Source organism: Onychomys torridus, chromosome 18, assembly GCF_903995425.1.
Source record: "Onychomys torridus chromosome 18, mOncTor1.1, whole genome shotgun sequence".
Taxonomy (NCBI): Eukaryota; Metazoa; Chordata; class Mammalia; order Rodentia; family Cricetidae; genus Onychomys; species Onychomys torridus.
The window spans coordinates 11725488-11748366 of NC_050460.1; the positions used below are offsets into that span (position 1 = coordinate 11725488).

At 40.6% G+C, this 22879-nt stretch overlaps 1 protein-coding gene across 1 annotated transcript in view; it reads left to right on the forward strand.

The window, feature by feature from the left end:
• Positions 1-12761: 12761 nt before the first annotated feature.
• Opn5 (opsin 5) overlaps positions 12762-22879 on the forward strand; it is a 54620-nt gene continuing 44502 nt past the window's right edge. The window contains exons 1-2 of the mRNA XM_036168352.1: positions 12762-12895; positions 16810-16929. Of these exons, the coding sequence (XP_036024245.1) occupies positions 12766-12895; positions 16810-16929 (250 nt within the window). The 5' untranslated portion in view covers positions 12762-12765. The remainder of the gene's footprint in view (positions 12896-16809; positions 16930-22879) is intronic.

Here is a 22879-nt window from a genome sequence, read left to right on the forward strand (position 1 = left end):
TGTTTTAGTTATCTTTAACAGTTTATGATGTTAATAGTTTTTTTATAAGATTAGGATTTTACAGATTTAACTCTGTTAACTTTGAGCCTTAAACAATCATTTCTTAATTGAAGCTCCTTTAGTATCTAAATAAAACTTTAACTCATAAATATGGTTCATAAGGAGATGGGCAACTTTACTTTCCAAGTCCTTTCATAGTGCAGCATTACAGAATATGACAGTCTTTTATGTTACTCAGTTTGTCAAAATAGCTAAAGCTTAACAAAGTCAGCAAAGATAAGGAAGCTAAAGATCTGTTTTAAGCCTGAAGCTAAACATATAGACCTTAGGTAAGGAGAGACATTCTCTAAGCCAGTGGATCCCAACTGTCCCAATGCTATGGCCCTTCAACATAGTTCTCCATGTTGTGGTGGCACCCCCCCCCCCACCAAAATCATTCACATTGCTAATTCAAAACTGAAATTTTGTCACCATTGTTATGAATTGCAATGCAAATATTCACATGCAGATGGTCATAGGCTACCCCAGTGGATGAGTCTTTTGACTGTCACAGGGTCCTGATCCATAGGTTGAGGACCACTGCTCCAAGCTCTTTGCCACACTGCTTAGTCATTGTATTGCTACATCATTAAATAGAAACATCCCAGTTTCTGATGTTTAATATTTGGTGCCTATAGCTGTGGCCCGAATTTTTAACCTTCTTATTTAATTTAATTTTTTAAAGATTATATATTAATAATATAAAACATTGTATACATTTAAAATGTCCCATAGCCTTATAAATTTAAATATTTTAAAAGCTGTTCTTTTAAAATATCCATTTTTTAAAAAAATTATATTTTCTGTAAAAATGCCCAAATTTCCTCTTAAAAACGTTTAAAATCTCTCATCTGTGTGTTCCTGCAATATCAAAAATAAAGTACCATTTTTATTCCAAGAGTGAAAATTCAGGGCACAACCCATAGTCTGCACAGGGCAAAATCAAGCTCCAACAGTGCAAAAAATTCAAGACTCTGCCACAGTGTCCGGGGTTTTGCTTGACATTGGGCATACAGAAAACTTTTAAATATGCTTGAGTCTAGCAAAGGGTGATCCATAAGCCAACTCCAGAGCCGGCTTTCCAATAATGTAGAACAGCATAAAACAACTTTAATGTTATCCACACCCAAATTCTGAATTCCTGCTAACCTGAATCCAGTGACCAGATATCTTGAAGATAAATTCTGAGCCCTGGCCATAAAAGCAGCCATGGTAGCAGTGGTGGCTGGCAGCAACAGAGATAGCAAAAATATCTGACCCATTTTTGTCTCCACTCTACATTTGCAACAAAGCATATGGACACACCAGAAAACACATACTCATTCATAGACACAAAACAGACAGACAAAACTTTCCAACAACAAAACAGATGGACAAAATCCTCCCAACCCACCAGAACAGGAACAAAAAAAACCAAAAAAACAAAACAACAACAAAAAAAAACCTTACAATTTAATGGGAGACCAAGACAGGAAATAGGTCAGGATGTACACTTGCCCCTGATTGGATGTAGGCAGGGATATGCAGGCAGGAAGTACATCAGGACATATGTTTGCCTCTGATTGGACCTGATTGGAAATGCAGTGTTCTTTTTAAGCCTCTGCAAAATGTGACTCATGGTCATTCCCTGGGAACCCCAGGATGGTCCTGGACAGAGCCCATCCTCCTGGCCAGGATTTAATTAAAGCTTGCTTCAAATTTGGCTCAAAATTGTGGTAGTGGTCTTATTCTCAACTAATGGGATTAATATTTCTGGAGGCCCCCAGCAAGATTCAGACTACCTATCCAAATTATAAAGCCAGACCTTCACTGAGGAACTCTGGGGCTGAGGGGCTGTTTCAGGAGACATCTGCCCTGAGACACTCCAAAGCTCCAAGGCTACCTTAGGTTCACAGACTGAGTGAATTGTCATGTTGAGAAAAGCAGCAGGCATCTCCAGAGGCCTCCTGGTGAGTCATAGTCTGTTCTGTTCTGTGGGATGTGGAGGGGGTTCAGTGGGATCCCAATATTCTCCTGCCCAAGGCAAATAGTGAGACATTGCCTGCCTGACTGGTTCTGTATTTGTGAGTGTATTTCCCCAATTTATATCTTAATAAATACCAATTGCCCATTAAACAGACTTATAAGGATTGTTCATAACAAGTGGTATTCAATGTGGGGCATAAGATTGTAGTAGGAAGTTTTCCTGTGTCCCAGCCAGCTGGTGGTCAGGACAAATCTCTCCCACTTGTGTCCCCCAAGTAAACACACAGAGGCATATATTAATTATAACTGCATGGACATTAGCTCAGGCTTATTATTGACTAGATCTTACACTTAAATTAACCCATAATTCTTATTTATGTTTAGCCACGTGGCTTGGTACCTTTTCTCAGTTCTGCTTTGTCCTCTTGCCTCCTCTGTGTCTGGCTGGTGACTTCTGACTCTGCTCTTCCTCTTCCCAGAATTCTCCTCTTTGCTTGTCCCACCTATACTTCCTCCCTGGCTACTGGCCAATCAGCATTTTATTTATCAACCAATCAGAGCAACACACATTCACAGCATACAGAACGACATCCCACAGCATAAGATTGTTTGTAACAATATCCAATTCTAGAAACCAAAATAAATTTTTCCTCTTTCTAAAATATTAACCCTAAGTCATTTTATTATAGTCATGGGAAACTGCTGAATGTATTTGGTCCTTAGCACTCTTTCTAGAGACTTACACCAGAACTGAAAAACATGCTTTGTAGCATTTCAACGAGTTAGGAGTCTTCAAATTCCAATTGCTTCATTTGAGCAGGAAGTTTTACTCAATAAAGATCTGTGGCTGAGAGGCCAATAATGTTTAATTTCTATGTGTGATTGTTGAAATCATGGGTCAGAACTAGTAGAAGAAACACGCAAGCAGCACTTTCCTTCCCCATTCCACCCCATTACTAGGTTTTCAGTGATTAATTCAGGGTATTTAGGAGAAGTATATGGGGATCAAGAAGGAGTAAAAGCTTTTGTATATTTTTGGTGTTGAGGATGGAATGCAGGGCCTTACGCATGCTATGCAAGTGCATTACAACCAAGGAATACTTCTAGCCTGTTGGGTACATAATGACTCTTAACAAATTAAAATACACTAGTGATTGGCATATTTTGCCTGTTACCATAGGATAAAAATAATCCTTATTGATAAAGGTTTTAAGGATGAAGATGTCTCTTTATTTATAGTTATAAGGTAAAGAACATGTCTAGGCCAATACAGTCATTGTATCTATATAACTACACACTATTATGTGTACATATGTATATACATTCATTAGTATAGATTAAGCATTTAGTAGCCACTTAAATGCTAGTTATTATCAGCATCATCACTATTGTTTTTAAATTATTGTCCTAGCTTGGCACTGGGTAAAACAACAAACGAACGAAGAACGAACAAACAAACAAATAAGCAATGCGTTGAGGGGTGGAGTGAATCTTTCCGCAAGGTGATGACTATTCATTCAGTCTTTGTGTCGCCCAATGAGAAATTCACCCTCACTGTTTTAGAGTATGTAGAATTGTATTGATGCTTGCTAATGTATGTAGCTAACCTCTGTTTTCCCATGTTCTATGTTTCATTGAATTTGTAGTAATTATCCAGAGGACACTGGGCTGTCATGAGTGGCACATAGGAGTTGTAGCTGGGGGCACCTGGTATGTAGGGAGTTCAGCCTCCATATTCACTCTCCCAGTGGTTTACCAATGTCCACACTCATTCATTTCTGAGGAATTCTGTTTTTAATAGGACTCTGTCTCATGACCTCTTCATATATCCATATGAAAAATCAATACAAAACAAATATATTTTCATGTGATGTAAGCAAACAGTTTTAATTATGGATGTGTTCTCATCAGGGATACTAGAGAGGATTTAATTATGTGTGACTAGATGAGTTAAAATTCCCAGCAAATAACAGGAAAACACATTTTAAACAAGTCCCATCAGTGATTCTAATACCTAATATTTTAACCCATTGAACTACTTACAGAATTAAAAATGGATATATTCTTATTGTTTGGTCATCTTTTCAGTTTTCAGGTTTGTTGCATGCACAGTTCAGTGGGTTGTTTTTTGTTGTTGTTCAGGAGATGTTTTCTCTTTCTTTCTCTTTTCTTTTTTCTTTCTTTCTTTCTTCCCTCTTTCCCTCCCTCCCTCCATCTCTCCTTCTCCCCCACCTCCTCTTTCTTTCTTAAAGGATCTTATGCTTCCCAGACTGAAGATGACCTTGAACTTCTGACCTTCCTGATCCTACCTTCTAAGAGTTAGGATTACAGGAGTGTGACATTCCACCTGATTGTGCTGGAGTTCAAACCCAGTGCACGCAAGGCAAGCACTCTACCAAATGAGCCACCTCTTCAGTCCATGTCCAGGAAACATTTTAAGGCCCATTTGTAATTCTGTTGATCTTTCTTTATGTTTTCATGTTTATGTTTTTAAAAAAATTTTTCTATGTTTTCATTTTGTTGACTTGTATTTTTTTTACATTTAGCATTTCATTTCTTCTGTTTACATTGCTTGTTTTCCATCTTAATTTCTCAGGATGAAATTTTTCTATATTATGTTTGTGTCCTTTTGATGAGTATTGCATTGTGTATATGTACCATGTTTTCATTATGCATCCATTTACTGATGGGCATGCAGGTTAATTCTGTCTCCTAGCCATTGTGAATAGAGCAGCATTGAACAAAGATGAGCAAGTGTCTCTGTAGTAGGATAGGGAGTCCTTTGAGTATTTGTACAAGAGTGGTACAGATGGGCTGTATGGTATATCTATTTCTAGCTTTTTAAGGAACCTCCACACTGATTTCCATAGTGACTGTGACAGTTTAAAAGATTACAGTTTAAAAATATTTTGACAATCTTTCAAAAAATGGGATCTTATCATATAAGAAGCATAAGTCTAGTCTTGGTTGGTTAGGCTATTTGAAACTGTGTTTATACAAGAATATTTAGGAATGTTTCTTCAGAGGGTTGGTCTGAAAGACTCTTATATTTCAGGAGATTTCTCCAAAATGATTATGTTCATTGTCACGTAACACTTTTTTCTCTAATAGAGATCCAGATACTCCCTTTATTCATAAAAATATTATTTAAAACAATGCTACATGTATCCATCACATTTCTAGTCCATGGACAAAGTATTTGGTGTAAACAGCTTAAAAGAGGGAGGATCTATTTGGACTCAAGGTTTAGGGGCCACAATTCATCATGGCAGGAAGGCACGGCAGTGGAGGGACAGGGAACCCTGCTCAGAGGAGGGAGGGGCTGACTATGTTCAAGGCCTGCCTCCTGGTATCCCACTTCCTCCACTTAGGACCCACAGTTTCCCGGAACAGCGCACACCAGCTAAGGACTAGACATTCAAATACATGACCCTGTGGGGGCCATTTTATATTCAAACTATAACGTTATTAAAGTTTTTAGTCATTTGTTTTTGCCATAAAGTCTGTAGTGAGAAACTGCTAGGAACCTCATAGCTTGACCTATTATGAGTTGTGTAATCTTTCTGGATCCGATAAAACGGGCATATATTTGGTTAACCACAGCCTTAGTTGTCCAACCAGCGTTCTTTGCAACTGTAATGTACATAATCCACAAAATAGTGACTATGACAGCCAAATTCATCTCATTACTGTTGTGGAGCAGAAACGGAACACTGTCTGAAATCCATCAAGCCCCAGTGCCACTCACAGGGAGGTGTCCTTTCCAGATGAAGAACTGTGGATGCTTCCTATAAAGGAACACAACTTTGCTTTCAATCCTGACACACCATTAAAGGTGTGAGGTGGGCCTGGGTAAGTCTTAACCCCCATGCTTTAAAAATCATCTACATGCTTTTCTTCTCCTATTTTAGTAGCCCCTCTCTGGGAATTCTAGTAGGTAATTAAGGAGAATCTGCCTTGATTGAAAAAATAGCTTCGGAAGACAAATCATTTAGAAAGAATTTAAGGTTTAATTCTTAGTTATTTAACAGATTATGCGGAGGCTTCAGCATCAGCAGAGCAAAGAGCAAGTATATGGTGTTTTAAAGTACAGTCTGCAGAAAGCATCAGTCCTCGACTTTTTTGATCAATATAAGTGCCAAGTAGCTGCTGCTGTTTATTTTTTTAATCACCGATAAATTAAGCTTCCAAAAATTGCATCTTTGCTCATAATTCAATAACATGAGCTCCCCCGCCCCAAAGGATATGATTGGTCTTTTCAGTCAAGGGGTGGGGAGAACAGCGACATCTCGAAAATGAGTATGTATTCAATAATGTTTAACATCAGCGGAGGTGAAAAGCAAGTGGAGCGTTGCTTTGGAAAGAACCAATAAAAAGATGTGACAGCACTGAGCAGATCCAGCTAGAAGCCCAGGAAGGAAACTTCTGGTTTTGACAGGCCCTTCCACCCACGGTGAGTTTTAACAAAGGGTTGGAATAATTTAGAAAGGACACATTCTAATATCTACTGTCTAAAATTGGACTTGGAATTGAATTGTCAGTGAGGGGGTCTACCCAGGTATGATTCATAGGACAAAGAGATCATGAGCTGGATTTGATGGGGGTGGCGTGGGAATTGGTGCCCTGGTGTCCTTCTTTCCTCCTCTTTTTATGACTTTGTAAGAACAAGGAACCCGGTAGAAACTGATCAGAACTCTCATTGTTAATATTGATGTGTAATTGGAGAATATTTTTCCCCGTTGAGTTTTGGCCCATATCCATTAAGTAATGCTTAAAAATGGCATCTAAAAAATAGCATTTCAGATCATTTCAGATTTTTTCCCGAAATATCCATTGATAAAATAAACATGTGTTTAGCCTGTATGTTCCTCTTTGTATTTTTTTTTGAACCTTGCATGATGTATTTCATTTTTGAGAGGGAATGAATAAGTTCTAATGTTGAAAATTCCACATGTTTCACACTGACCGTTACTATCAATTCTGATTGTGTTTCCTATTGATTGTTACTATTAGCCACCATTATTTGTAGTTATTCTGTGTCTGCACATCATAGCTCATGATCTGCACAGAACTGTGAGTGCAGAGCCAGACTATTTGAATTGGGGGAGTAAGCTAGGGGATTCCTGGCACCCTTCTCAAAATCCTTTTCTCCCTTCGAGTTTCTTTTCCCATTGATTTGAAGGCTGAGGAGGAGATGAGATGGCTGCAGTGAGGCTGAAGTCAATGGTGCTCTGTAGGTAAGGATCCTGGATACTGTGCTCCTTGATAATACTGATGGGAATTCAGAATTCACTGCTCCATATCTGGGTCTACAGCATCCTGTGTGCTTGTAGTCTTGGGCCAAGAACTGCCACTGCTGAGCCCAGAGGGTTGTGGCATTTGACTGCTTTCCCAGGAAGGGCTCTTGGATGTATGCAAGGTTCTCCAGGAGAGATGGAGAACGTATGCTTTGCTGGATATGGGCAACACTATCTGGACTTGTAGTAGGAAGTCCCTCTCATCCTTTGAATAAAAGTTATTGAAGACAAACAGTCACACTAATAATTGTTTTATAAGATGTGTATCTTGTGGATGTGTATTTGTTTAGGGGAGGTAGGTTGAAGACAACATGGGCTTAAATTGATTTGAAACTTGCTGCTTAGAGTTTCAGAGGAGATGGTGGATGAAATAAACACTGGCTACATGAGACATGACAGTTTAAGACAATAGTGACAATCTAAAAATATTCAAGTGCCTCCTTCTATCACTTAGGATTTTCTTTCTGCTTCAAGCTGAAATCGTTGAAAATAAATTGGCATAAAGGTTGTTATTCTCAACAGATAACACTGCTCTATTTCTCACATGGCTTAGAAGATATTGAATTTATTGATTACTCTGTTGCTTGCTTGGCTATGCACAAAAGCATTTTTTCTTTCCTCCCCTTTCCCCCTCTTCTACCCTTGTTGACTCTCTTCCTTATGCTCCATGTATCCTCCAATATATCCACTTAAGCGGGCTGAAAACAAATGCTATTCTTTTGTTTTATTGCCTAGGATCATATTGGATCATATATAGAGAGTTGGAAGAGCATGTGTGCGTGTTTGTATGAGACACTCCCTTGGCCAGTTTCTAGCTTTCCTCTTGGCTGTGAGCATTTTGCTGGTAGAAAAGGCAAAGAAGTCATCAGCAGTGTCTAACAGATAAATGTTACCCTGGCTTTGGGGATTTGTGCTCCACAACTATTTTATTTCTCAATTTCTACTTCATATGTGGCTGTGATTTCTGGCTGTTTTCTTTGTATAGTAGGAGCATACTACATCTTTATGGTTGTCAGAATAATCCCAACTTTTTAAGACCATCAGATGTGATCCACACTAAATTAGGGCAGTGTTGACATTATTATGGCTGAAGACCTTTCTGAAGCATCCACAGCTGCTCACACAGAAGAAGAGCATTACTAAGTCCTGACTTAAGCTTGCTAAGTTTATAGGACACTCAGGGAGCAAGAAAAGACATGATTACTAGGGAAGAAATCCTCCCCATGTTACGTGGGAGTTACTTTTGATTGATAGCCACCCAGGGCAGTGTTGGCATCAGAGGAAGCATAGCTGGGAACAGCTGCCTGGGTAGTAAAATGACAGGGCTCTCAGAAGGTTCCATGCAGAAAATCCAAACCAAAACAACAATAACAAAACCTCTTCAATTTCAGATCCTGCAAAGTACCATATACTCAGCAAGGGCCTGTGTATCATGTATGGTAAATAAATATTTATATGAATGAATAACTTGATGGTTTGAATGTTTCACTAATATAACCACTAACAGATCTTATGTTGCAATTCACACAATTAATATTTTAAAAAGTGACATACCATTGGCAGTTACCTGAGAATTATGGGTATCATTAAGAACCTTGCTCGCCAAATGAAATGTAAAGAACTACCATTAAGTTGCATATAATAACTATGGTATATATACATGTGTATATGTTTATATATATACAAAACATATGTGTATACACAGGTACGTGCATAAAACACAAGTCAATTTTAGTCCTTGAAACGTGTATTTCTATAATGTTTCCCTATGTTTTTCTTCACTTAAAATATTTATTGGTACATAGTGTCTTCCCTTCAGTTGTAATAACATTATCATACTATAACAATGACATTTTTCAGCTCACTTTTTGAAGGGAAGAATTATTACCACTGTGGTGGTGTGGTGAGGAAGACCCAGATTGAAGCAGTGTGGGAGATGAGGCAGACTCGGAGTTCAAGGAGGTCAAGTGAGCTGCCTTTCTCCCTGGTCTTTAAAGAGCTAATTCCTGTGCAACCCTGACCCATACTGCCTGACTCAGTTTGGGTTTGGAGGAAGGGAAAAGGCAATTGTTTCTGACCTGCTGGGCTGGGCTTGAATTTTTGGAGTTTATATAATGATGAACGATTTTGTTGTTGTTGTTGTTACTGTTGAGATAATAGAAAAAGTAGGCCTCACTTGATAAAGTCCTGTGCAAACCAGCAATGTGAAATCTGAATCAGACTTACCGGTAACTCAGGAAATTTGACCCCCAGGCTTGACTGTTTCAGGGTTTACTGTTCCTCTTTCTTCAATAGGCTTCTTTGTTTTTAGACTTCCATCTTCTTTCATAGCACTATTTACAATTCCCTCATCCATGACTGATAGAACCTGTATCTTGCCATGTTTCCCATTGGTAGGTCTCTGTCATCAGCTTCACAGACTCTGTATGGTAAAATTTTCACAGGTGCTGATGGATTGAATCTCATGTTCACAGGTAATTTATCACCAGTAGGAATTTTTGCCATGATAACAAGAACTTAGGCCTAGTTATGACTCAAGTTATCACTTAATTTCTAATATGGGTCTGTAGAGGATAGAAGATAGATCTATACTGTAACATTCATTGTAAGGCTCCAAGAACTGTTTAAAACTTGTATGCATGATCAGAAGTAGGAAGTGATTTTGGCTTTGTGTGTGTGTGTGTGTGTGTGTGTGTGTGTGTGTGTGTGTGTGTGTGAACTGTTATGAGAAAGCCTTAGGTGCCTTTATTTATGGTCAAAGAGTTCCTGACTGGGCAGTGGAAGCAGTGGGGTATATTTTATTGCTTAAAGGCTTATGCTAATATGAGTAACCAAAAATTTGTAAGTCTGGGAAAAGTAGGTATTCTGGCATGTAAAAATTAGATAGAGCTTCTCGCCTCTATGTGTACAATTTGTTTGCAAATTTACTGTGTTGGACTGAGGAGATGGCTCAGCAGCTAAACTTCATACCCTGCATGTGTGAGGACCAGAATTTGCATGTTCAGAAACACCCAGAAAAATATCAGGTGGGCGTGGCACCACCGCAGCCTTGGGAGGCAGAGACATGGACAAGGGACTTGTCAGCAAGAGTGACATCTGCAAGCTCAGGGCTTGATGGAGAACAACGTGAGAGGGATTACGGATGATTACCAGCATCATCCTAGGCCTCCCTCCATGTGTATGCCCCAAACCTGTGCTCCCACCCAAGCAAACGGCACATGCAACCATGACAATCACACACACTGGGAAAATTGGAAAACAGAAAAGAAATTCACTATCTCATTCATAATGGGCGTGAGAGATACGTCAGATGTGATGTTTCTGAAGTTGCTGTAGATCAGAATATAAGGATCTGCTTAAGATCTGAGGGCAAGCGCCAGATCTGACAGCCCTCATACTGTGTTTCTGAATCTAAGGGATTAGATAGCCAGAGTGCTTGGGGAGCTTGGGATGGAAGACTTTACCAGAAGGAGGGCAATCAGGAGCTTGACAGATAGAAAGAAAACCCCTGGCTTGGGCAGCAGGGCTGGAGATGGAGTGGGCCTGGCAGCCAGGGTTTCCAGTTCAAGCCCTGTGTAGCTCCTGGGGAGAATGGGACCAGATATTAACTACCAGAGTGTCCTCAACCTGTAGTAGCATCTGTCACATGCCAGTTCTCACTGAAAAGCCCTGTGTGGTCTGTAAACTGTCTGTCAGAAAGGGGTTAAATCTGTCCTTCTACAGAAACTGAAAATACATCGGTGACATCTAATGATTTAGGTCACCCTGTGTGAGGCTGACTCCTGACGCTTCTATTATCTTAGAGGGCGGTGCAGCGACACCTACTGGTTCAGTTTGAAATGAATTAGCTCTGATGTGAACCTTTGGAAGTAGTAGTAGTTACTTCCTAGTAATTCTATACTAGGCAGTAACGACTGTCCCACAGGACGTTGTTATCTTAGCGGTGTGTGTCACTTCCCAGAAGGTACCGACTCCTTCCTTATCAGGGAGGGGTAGCATGAGACTTGAGTTTTTGCAGTGTTTTTTTCTGGTAAACCTTTCAAAATCAAAATTCAAAAGATCAATAGCACAACATTCTGTGTTTTTTGTAGGGTTCGTCATTGCTCAAGGTCTTGTCCTGGGCTTGAAGGAGGATGATGGTGTGCTCTGTTTTAGGAAAATCTAACCCATCCTAAGCCTGGACTTTGTGTGCCTTAATCAAGACCCAATTCTTTTCTAAACAGCCTTATTTTTTTTCCCCTAAGATTTATTTCATTTTTAAGCATGTGATTGTGTATATGTGAATATGTATGTTAGTGTGTCTCTGTGTGAGTGTGTGTATGTGTGCATGTATGTGTGTGTTAGTGTCTGTGAGTGTGTGTGATTGTGTGTATGCATGTGTTTAAATGTGTGTGTGTGTGTGTGTGTGTGTGTGTGTGTGTGTGTGTGTAGTAAGTGCCAATGCCTAAGATCAGAGGAACCAAATCCTCCTGGAACTGAGACACAGGTGACTCTGAGCTACCCAGTCTGGATTCTGGGGACCAAACTTGGGTGTCCTATAAGAGTACTGTGTGTTCTTAACCACCGGGCCAGCTCTCCAGCCCTTAATTTTTTTAATATATATGTCTTTAGCATTTATTTTTTGAGAATGTTATATACATATATTATTCTTTCAATTCCACTCCAGTTCCCTCAGATCACCCCCATCTTAATTTCATGTTTTGTTTTTTAATAGCACACTGAGTCTAATTTGTGTTGCCTGCATACACATGGGTGCATGGCCACCTACTGGACCATGGCTAACCTACCAGAGGCCACATGCTCAAAGAAAACTGACTCTCCTTCCCTTAGCAGCCAGCAACTGTCAACAGCTACTTAGTGATGGACAGAGGCTGGTGCACCCCTCCCACCATTGAACAGCCTCAATTTTTAGGTTAACTTGGTCAGTTTCTGACCTCTTAGCTTCATTTAGTGAAGTACCCATGTTCCTTTGCACTGAATGCTCTGTTTCTCCCCTTAGAGAACTCTACAGCTCACCAAGCGTGTAAGGAATGGAGAAGACTGGGCTATCCCAGGACGCTGTACGCTTGACAAGTCAAACTGTACACCCTGCCCACATTTCAGACAGTAGCTTCTCTTAGTTCAGATCTTTACAAAGTTTGCTAAGGAGCAATAACATAAACCAGTCTTCGGCCTCTTATTCACTGCAGGGAGGTGTGAAGAGGCTCAGAGGAAGCCTAGGAGGAGAAGATGCAGGCTTGCCCAGACTGCAAATTGAACAACGGAGTGTTGGTGTGTTTACGTCATTTATGAAAAGCGCTGAACTTTTTTCTCCCTAGGCACTAACCACCCATAGAGCCCCGGAGTGTGCCTTTTGTTTTACAGAAAACAGCGCATCTGTGAGCAGATCTGAAGGAACATATTATTCCGTCTGTTAAGACCTCTGCTGATTTGCTTTACAGACCCCTGGTGGTGTGAGAACAGCATGGCCTTAAACCACACTGCCCTGCCCCAGGACGAGCACCTGCCACACTATCTTCGAGATGAAGACCCCTTCGCTTCCAAACTTTCCTGGGAAGCGGATTTAGTGGCTGGCTTTTACCTAACAATAATCGGTAAGCTCCCTTAATGCTTGTGTCAGAGGCTGCATTGAGAGAAGTCACGGGCTGTGTTGATTTTGCACAAACGATTCTGATACTTACATGGATATTAGTGGAGGTGGGGAAGGCGGGTTGACATTATGGCAGTCAATCAATGTTCATAAAAACAACGGCTACTGTCCTTAGGGAAAAATACTCCGAAGAGCTTTCATAGTGAATTCTTTAGAGATGATTTCATTTTGGTCACTTAACTGGTAGGCTGGCTTTTTGAATATCAAAAGTGTGATAATGCATATATTTCTGTCCTAAGACAGTGGCTCTTAGACCATTTGCTGGCCATGTGCTTCAGCGCCCCCTTCTTACAACCCAGGAAATTGTGACCCAGCACAGCAGTGATGGAAGACCCTACCTTAGAAACTGCACCTTATCAACACTGCTAAGATCCAAATTACATTGGTGATCAATGAAAACCAGCCTAGGGTGGAAAGACTTTGTACGGCATTCACACAGGGTTGCTTCTGTCTGTGGTTAGACTGTATCATCCAACCTAGCAGCCGCCTGGGGCTCCTGGGCACATAAACTATTACCTTTCCAGTGAGCATACTGTAGTGAAAATGCCTGCTTCCTAGTGGGGGCTTAGTACTGGAAAAAATAATGTACAAACATCTCATTAAGAATTTGCAATATAAAATGCCTGTTGGACTAGCAATTTCTGGATTAGATTAAGCATTAACTTGCTAAAACTAATTTGCTTAGGTGCTTTTGTGTTACTTAATGTGGCTACCAGAAAAAGTTAAAGTGTATGTGTAGCTCATGTTTCTGGCTTATATTATATTTCTGTTGGATTGTACTAAGGCAGGCAGTCTAGATTTATAACATTTGGCTGGGTGTGGTGGCACATATCTTTAACCCCAGCATTTGGGAAGCGTAAACAGACAGATCTCTATGAGTTCAAGGCCATTCTGGTCTACAGAGAAGAGTTCTAGGCCAACCAGAGCTACACAGTGGTACCCTGCTTTTAAAATAAATATTTACAACATTTATTTAATTTAAAGTTGTCATATTAAGTTTGGATGTGCGGTGAGCAGCTGGCTTCCATCTTTAGGTTTATATGTCTTCAATATTTTCAGATGTTGGTTCAAGCCTGGTTTCTCAACCTGTCTTTCTTTCTCTCTCCTTTTTCTGTCCCTTCCACTATCTCTCCCTCCCCTCTTCTCTCCCTTTCCCTCGTCCTTCATCTCTCTATGACTGGCGAAGAAATTCATGTAATTCCTGAACTTAGAAAAACTCATTAGAAAGTTCTCGAGATCCCTCTATGGTCAGTGCTTGAGGCAGAAAGAATTCATGAGATTAAAAAACATGCTCTATTGCAAAATAATTCCCAGGGTCATTGTACTTTACTGTGAACATTTAACTACTTTTCATCTAATTCAAATTTGTCCTTTCCAACACAAACATCCAAAGTGGCTGGGAACAGAGCGGTAATGAAAAGCCCTTTGCTGGAATAGAGACTGCTTCAGAGTAAAGTCCACATCATGTTTTTATTTAACTGAGTGATCTGAAGAGGCAGACGAGCAAGCTTTTCATAAATTGAAGTTAATTTATTTTAGTCAGTTGCAATGGATGGTTTGAAAATAGCATCTTTAACCAGATAAATGGCTCTAGGCAATGTAGCAGTTGGAGGACTATGAGCTCCTTCCTTCCTTGCTTGAAGGATTTTAGCAAAAGAGTCCAGCAGTGTCGGCAGGGAAATGAGAGAAGTTCTCACTTGATGCATGGTGGGTTCAAGGGAATCAAAGGCACATGTAAGTCCAGAGTTGAGCTTAGAAATTAGGTGTTGACCAAGAGTTCCCCAAGCAAAGTAGTGTCAGATGAATCGGGGAGAGAAATTAAAGTCACAGACAATCATTTGTGGTGAGGGAAGAAGGAAGGGTAGATTTGGATGAGGATGGAGGTGTTTGGACTCTTTCTAGACCCATGTCTTGGGCTTGACCCCATGTGTGGTTGTTACATGTCTAGGTCCCCTTTAAAGAGCCAGAGCAACATTCTTGGTCATTTTTGTTAAGTACTAGGAATCGTGGGGAAAATGCAGAATGAAATCCCAGTTTGGCATGCAGAAGACATAAATGTGAGACCCATTTTCCACTCTCCACTTTTTCACATTAACATCTGCTTTATTAACTGCCCATAGAGGAAGGCTCTTTGTCCTTCCTATTTGCAAAAGATACAGGATTCTGATGATCAAAAAATGTCCACCCCATAATCTCTATTGTCTTAATCTTGTTTTCCTTAGTGTTAAAAATACATTTGATTTATCTTAAAGCTCATCTGCAGACAAGGTTGCTTGTGGAAACAATGGAACATGGCATTTAATAGAATTCATTATTTTTTAAATCACGATGGGCACTGGGTGAAACCCTATGAAATAGGGTTAGTAACAATGTAAGGAAATGCAAATAAGAAATATTCTCAAAAGATGCTGGCAGACAAAAGGGCATCAGACAACCTTCTAAATTGATGGCATGCAAATACTTAACTGTTTTTACTATTTTTTTTTGATATGACATGGATGGAATTTGTCTTATTATTTTTTGAGCTGCATTTTTGCATTTTCTTTTCCCAGTGTGCCTTGCTAGATGGTTTCTTATTAGGATACAGGAGTTGCCTTTTGTCTGCCTTGCTTTAGGACTGTACAGTTCCTTCAATTTTTCTGCCCTTTTGCTTTAAGAAAGCTAAATGCTTTCACGGACCATGAAGTGTCTGTGACTCCAGAGAGCCAGCATCTCCTAGGAGCACAATGCAGTCAGGTCCTGGTGGCTTTGTACCATTAGCAGAGACACACATTTCCCCCCCCCTTGTCCCCCCCAAATGAATTGTGGTGGAGAAATTAAAATAGAAATTAAAACAGACAACTCTGGGTCTCTCCGTTAATGCTTTCCTTATTCCTTACTACTGAAGGCAGCTGTACCAGATTCCCATTTACACACAGCTACACTATGAAGCAAGAATTCCTGAGGAAATCTACTCTACATGTTAAGCTATGGAAGTAGGTGTATTCTTTTCTTAAATACAGTCAGTAGATAATGGGTCTTTTTTTTTTTTTTAATTTTAACTGGGTTTGTAAGAACTTTGGAACAGTTTTATTGTAATACCCAAACCAATTTGTCATTAATAAAAGAATATGCAACCTTGGGAACACATGTATGTCATTGTTGTTAGGTCTGGTGGGTTGAGGGTCACTTTCTCTCCCCTTGGTGGGAGGGGAGTGCCCATGTTATCAGTTGTTACACACTTGCCCTTGACACCTAGACCAGTGCTAGCTGAAGGCATCCTGTGTTCCAGATATTGAGGGTCCATACCACCTCAGGAGTCTAAGCCCTGGGCTGTCCAGGAGATGACCTCTTCCTTGCAAGGGGTTACGACAGCCACCTCTGATCACACCTTTCCCGCATGCTGGTGCTCCTTTGGAAGCCCACGGTAGCACTAAAGTCACCCTCTTGGTTGACTTTATCTTCAGGATGTATAAATAGTTAAGGGGTTAATCCCAATTATCCAAGGGAGGGAGTCTTATAAAGCCAATACTTTATAAAAATGGCTGAGGAAAACACTCTGCCCTGGAGGCCGGTACAAGAACTGACCATTGGGATTACCACATCCTCCTGAGCCTAACTGGGAAGTTAGCAGTTCCATTGTCTGGGTAAGTTCAGTCCTGCAATCCCTGACTCCTATTCCTCTCAAGGCAACCCATCCCTTGCCTGTCATTCACAATTCATGCTTTTGATTTCATCTTCTTAATTTAGACTTTTATTTAGTGGCCTCTCATTACCCTCTGAATCTGTGGTATCCATTTTTGAAACTGAGAAGTGTTTCATGTGAAAGTGAATGCTAATCCTCATTCTAATGATGGGAAATTTTGTTTTTCTTTGTAGGGATTCTCTCGACATTTGGAAATGGATATGTCCTTTATATGTCTTATAGACGCAAGAAGAAACTGAGACCTGCTGAAATCATGACTATCAATTTAGCAGTCTGTGATCTGGGGATATCAGGTAACACAGCCTTGTGGTTCCTTTTTTGTGGGTTAAAAATCTTAGTCATTCTAAATCACTCCCTGGCTCAGAACTCATTCATGTCTTCACCCACTTCACAAAGCAAATCGCAGTGTTTGTAGACAGTCAATGAAACGTCTGCTAAAGAGATAACTGAACATTTATCATTTTTGGTTAGGCATGGGACCTCAGTCCACTTCTCAATTTTAACTTGGCCCCTTCTTCTGAAGCTATTTGCAATTGAAACCTGGTGGGAAAGGAAACAAAAATCAGTTTATTCAATGGAAATCCACACTTCAGGGCAGGCCTTTTGACCAGGAGTAGTTAGTCAGTGCAAAAGAAACTCCATGGTTTTGGGTGGGCTTTTTGTTTGGGCATTCTTTTCCTTATTGTTTTTCATCTCTCTCTCTCTCTCTCTCTCTCTCTCTCTCTCTCTCTCCCCTCATTTTCTTTCTTTCTTTTTGTCTGTCTGTCTTTTGTGTGCTTGTTTCTTTGTAGAGCATGGATTTGGGTGAGTAGGAAGGTAGCAATATTCTGGGAGGAGTTGGAAGAGGAAAAACATAATCAAAATATATTGTATAAAAATAAAACCCACAAATCATTTTCTTTTCTTTTCTTCCTTCCTTCCTTCCTTCCTTCCTCATTTCTTTCTTTCCTTTCTACCCTTTTCCTTTGGAGGCAAGGTCAAAAGCCCAGGCTGGTCCCTGCTTGCTGTGTCTGTGAGGAAGAACTGAACCCTTCACCCTCCTGTCCTTCCATATAGCGCTAGACTCCCAGGCATGCGGCACTATGGCTGGATCTTGTTGTTGTTGAATATTTTATTTCTTCCTTATTTATTTTTTCTTTGCACATATATGGTTACACATTCATGTGTATGTATGTGTGCATGCATGTTCATGTGTGTGTGTGTGTGTAGGTCAGAAGCTGATGTCAGTGTTTTCCTCCATCCTTTTCTACCTTATGGACTGAGGCAGAGATTTTCACTTGGATTCTTAGCTCACCAATTTGCTTCTCTAGCTATCCAATTTGCCTTAGGGAATCCACTCTTTCTGCCTCCCACGGGCTGGCCACCCAGGGTCTGTATGGGTGCTGAGGATCTGAACTCTGGTCCTCACACTTATATGGCAAGCACTCTACCCATGGAGCTATTTCCCAAGCCCATTGTTCAGTTCTTGCTGTGCCCCAGGCACGTTAAGTGTTAAGGATAACATTTTGGACAACACAAGATAGCGTACGTATCTCAGAGTGCACTGGAATCTAACAGACCACAGCTTTGTACTCCATGACTGCTCTCTCACCATCATGGAAAGCTGGTGAAAACAAGCTGTAACAGGACGCCATCTTGGAGGGAAAATACCAGCCAAATATGGTGACAGGTCACTGGAGAGGAGAGGAGAGCTGCTGGGCCAATGATGATCTTTACTTGTAACTTAAAGATGGATCACAAGCTTCTGCTTCCATGGTCCTTCAAGTGAGCTGCACAAAAACATTACTGGGAGGTACTTAAAAGTACTCATGTCGGGGCGTTTAATTCAAGAGGTTGAGAGGCTCAGTGGGTAAAGTGTTTGCTATGCAAGCATGAAGTCCTGAGTTTGGGTCCTCACGTCCATGGGTGTGACGGCGTGTATCTGTAATCCTAGCACATGAGCCCCCAGGGGGCTTCCACTCCAGCTTCAATGGTAGACTTGGTCCCCCAAATATGATGATAGAGGAAGACACCCACATTGACATTTGGTCTACACATGTGCATAAACAAATGTGTACACCTGCTCACACACTACCCACGAAGAAACACACACACACACACACACACACACACACACACAGAGAGAGAGAGAGAGAGAGAGAGAGAGAGAGAGAGAGAGAAAGAGAGAGAGATACAGACATACAGCATCCCACATAGGCACATTCATGCATTTCCAGGCAAGTTATTATGTGGACAAAATTGAAAATTGGGGTTTCCCTTGCTTCTTAGACTGTTCAGATAACCCAGGAAAGAGGAGCTGTAATATTTTTTCTTTCTTTCTTTTTTTTTTTTTTTTTTGAGCTGAGGATCGAACCCAGGGCCTTGCACTTGCTAGGCAAGTGCTCTACCAATGAGCTAAATCCCCAACCCCTAATATTTTTCTTTAACTGTAATTCATTTAAGAAAGAGTAATTCTGTGTATGTGTCAGCCCTTCTACAAAGTGCCAGGGTTGCCTAGCTGATGTGGATTCAAACATAGGCTAACCAGTTTGGTTCCAGGCTGTTAGTGAAGTGTTTGTTTTTACGTAGGAACTTTTTTTTTTAAAGAGCAGTTTCTCGCTGCTCTTTAAAAATAGAATGTCTGTCTTCATAAACAGAATTTTCTACTATCACTAGTTTATAAAAATTAAGCTTAATAATAATCTGTCAAATTGCTACAATATTCAACAGAGGATGTGTTGTCCTCAGAGATTGCCTGCTCCCGGTTACTTGGGGAGGCATTACTGGGTAAGGATAGACCCCAGTATCAAAAGCCCTTATGTGGTAAATGTGTGTGTTCAACAGAAAAGGAATGTGGCACCAAGCCCCTTTTGTGTGTGAACCCCGAGGTTTGTTGAATCTGCAAAGTGACTGCCATTTGGGCTGTGGCCACGTGATGGTGCTAGAGCAGCAGGAATGGTCTGGTTTTTCTCCATCTGCTCATGTAAGGCTCCCTTGTACTGAGTGTAAAATGTCTGTCCTAGTGAACTCTGCCATTTCAGCTACATCCTTCACCATTGAGTAATACCTGACTGTTGCTGAAGGCTGACGCAGATCAGCCTCAAATTAAAACACACTCTTAATTGGTCTGATGCATTGAAACTGTTCCCGGTCTTGCCAGTCTGCCCTGAGATCACAGAAACTGCCTGTCCTCCTACCTTCCCCTGTAAATGCACTTACAGGACTCCACCAGAACCCGTTTTCTTCCATTTGAATTTTCTCCAGTTAATCTAGGTCATGTTGAGTGTCTGTAATACACTTTCTTACAATACATCCCAGAATTTTGGGTCTTTTTCCTTACCCAGCTGCATTCTATTCTAAATACTGAAGCACATTCAGACGTGTTGCATATATGCAGCTAATGCAGGTTGTCATAGGCACAAAAGCTCGTACTAAATAAAGGACATACAGGAGAGTAAGGTGGAGAGTCAAAGAAGGTAAGCCTCTGCCTGAGTTCCCTCCAGGTATGTTGCATCAGCAGACCTAGGGGTTGGAAGTCCTGGACACTGATAGCGAAAGCAAAGCCAAGCAAAATACAATGAAAACAACAACTGGGGTGACTCTAACAGCAGCCAGGCTGAGGAGTGTTCTACTACGTGGAAGAGACAGACAGACAGACAGATACTCAGACAGACAGACACATACACACAGATGGATGGATGGGTGGATAGATGGATGAATGGATGGATGGATGGATGGATGGATGGATGGATGGATAGACTGATGGATGGATGGGTGAATGGATGGATACTCGTTGTAGCTGACCTTGCCAACAAGACACATCAAGGGCTGCATTACAAGCGGATAAGGAGTTCAAGGCCATCCTGTATCTTCAGCTACAGAATACATTTGAGGCCAGGTTGGGTTACATGAGACCCTGTCTCAAGAACCAACCAATCAACACACACATACACACACACACACACACACACACACACACACACACACACACACACCATGAATAAAAACTACATTATGGATGGAGACCTGGCACAGATACCAGTTTGGGTCTGTAGGCCACGTTTATCTTTTCTGCTGTTTTGGCACTTCCACACCAGGGGGTTCTTTACAAGTTTGGAGTTTACTGTCTTCTCTGCCAGAAGACTCTTCAGTCCACTGGTTCTGACTGTACGTAAATGTCACTCCCTATGTAAAACAAGGCTTTCTGTCTTTCTCTGAACTCCATTTTTCTTTACCCCAGTAATTCCTATCTGTCATTCTGTCATACTCTCTCCCTGCTCTCCAGGCATGGTTGTAAACACGGCGAAACTTGTATTTACTAACAGATATCTTGCGTTTGAACTTTACATTTATGAAAATGCCTCTCTTGCATTTGAATGAGCAATAACTCAACAGAACAAGTGAGACAAAGAATGAACAGAGGAAGAAAAATTACAAGAGAACATGGAAAATCTAGTTTTAATCTAAAAATTTAAGAGCTTAAAGAAGTTATTGCTAAACAGTTTTTGTTAGCTTTTTAAAAATAGTACCCAAAGTGATGCGTTTTCTTACAGGATTGTCTCCATACTTTCATTAATCCTCCTCCTCTCCCCACTTCTCTCTTCCTCCTCACCCCTCTCATTCCTGGTGTTATCCTTCCTACCTAGTCCTGTGTTCCTAAACATTTTCAAACATCAAACAATGTCATAAAACGGCCATAAATAAGATGATATTTTTTTCCTGATTGAAAGGAGGTTGGACTCTCTGTGTTCAGTTTCCCCTCACCCACACAGAGTCATGCACACACAGATGGTACAGCCTTGCACACACCCATCCACATACCTGTGTACATGCAGACATGCACACATACTGAGCCGTGCACAAAGGCACACGTATACACATATGAATGCATATATGTATACATACACAGAAATATGTGTGCTATCAGAGGAGCCAGAGGAAGGAGCTTTTGAGAATTCCTGTAGTGGTAAAGTTTCTCCCAACTCCAAGATTCTTCCCAGTCTTCATGTCCTGAATCCTTTCATTTCCCTGGAAATACCTGAATTTCTGTTTTATATTCATTAACAATAACCACAGGAAATAGTAAAATGAAGATGTATCTATATCTATATATCATTTTATCATACATGTATATCATAGATAAATTCAAAATTGAGAAAATATGTGTGAGACTAACACCTCTGTGGCCTTTTAGTCTCTCATTCTGAATTCAAGGTATATAATGTCTATGGTTTCTCAAAATAGGGCTTTCCCCATTGTCTTAGTTAGAATTTCTATTGCTGTGAAAAGACACCATAACCATGGCAACTTTTATAAAGAAAAACATTTAATTGGGGCTGGCTTACAGTTTCAGAGGTTTAGTCCATTATCATCATGGTAGGACATGGTGGCACACAGGTAGACATGGTGCTGGAGAAGGAGCTGAGAGTCCTACATCTTGATCTGGAGGTAACAGGAAGTGAACTGTCACACTGGGTATGGCTTGAACGTATGAGACCTCAAAGCCCACCTCCATAGTGACACACTTTCTCTGCATCTACTCCAAAAAGGCCACACCTCCTAATAGTGTCACTCCCTATGGGCTAAGTGTTTAAACACGAGTCTATGGGGGTCATTCCTATTCAAATCACTACAGTCATAGATACCTCCCCCAAATCCCCCTTTTCAGGGCTTATCTCTGAGTGTATGAAGTTACATCTGATGTTAGAAACCATGTTCACTCTCTCACTGCAGGAGTGATTGTATTAAAAGGTTCAATGAGAATGGGAAACTCATGATCAGTGCATAAAATTTCATGAGCTTTTAAAAAAACAAGATGTATTTCTGGTTAGAAATACTTAACAAACTAGTGTGACAAAGGAATGCCTTTGATTAAAAAGCATTCAATAATAAAATATTAAAACTAGCTTCTTTCCTTCCTTTCATCCTTTTTCCTTCCTTTTGTTCTCCCTTCCTTCCTTTCTTCCTTTTCTTTTGAATTGGGATCTGATGTGGCCCAGTATGGCAGCAAACTCACTATGTAGAAGAGTCTGACTTGAGCTCCTGGTCCTTCAGTCTCTACTTCAAGAGTGCATCAGTTATGGGAAGTGCCACCATGTCTGATCTGTGTGAACTGAGGATTGAACCAGAACCATGTGTACACCAGGCAAACATTCCAACAACTTATTTCACCATCAACCAAGACCTTTAAAAACATTTATTTTAAAATTTGGTCAATACATGGATGCCTATTATGATCACTTGTATTTAACATTATTCTGTAAA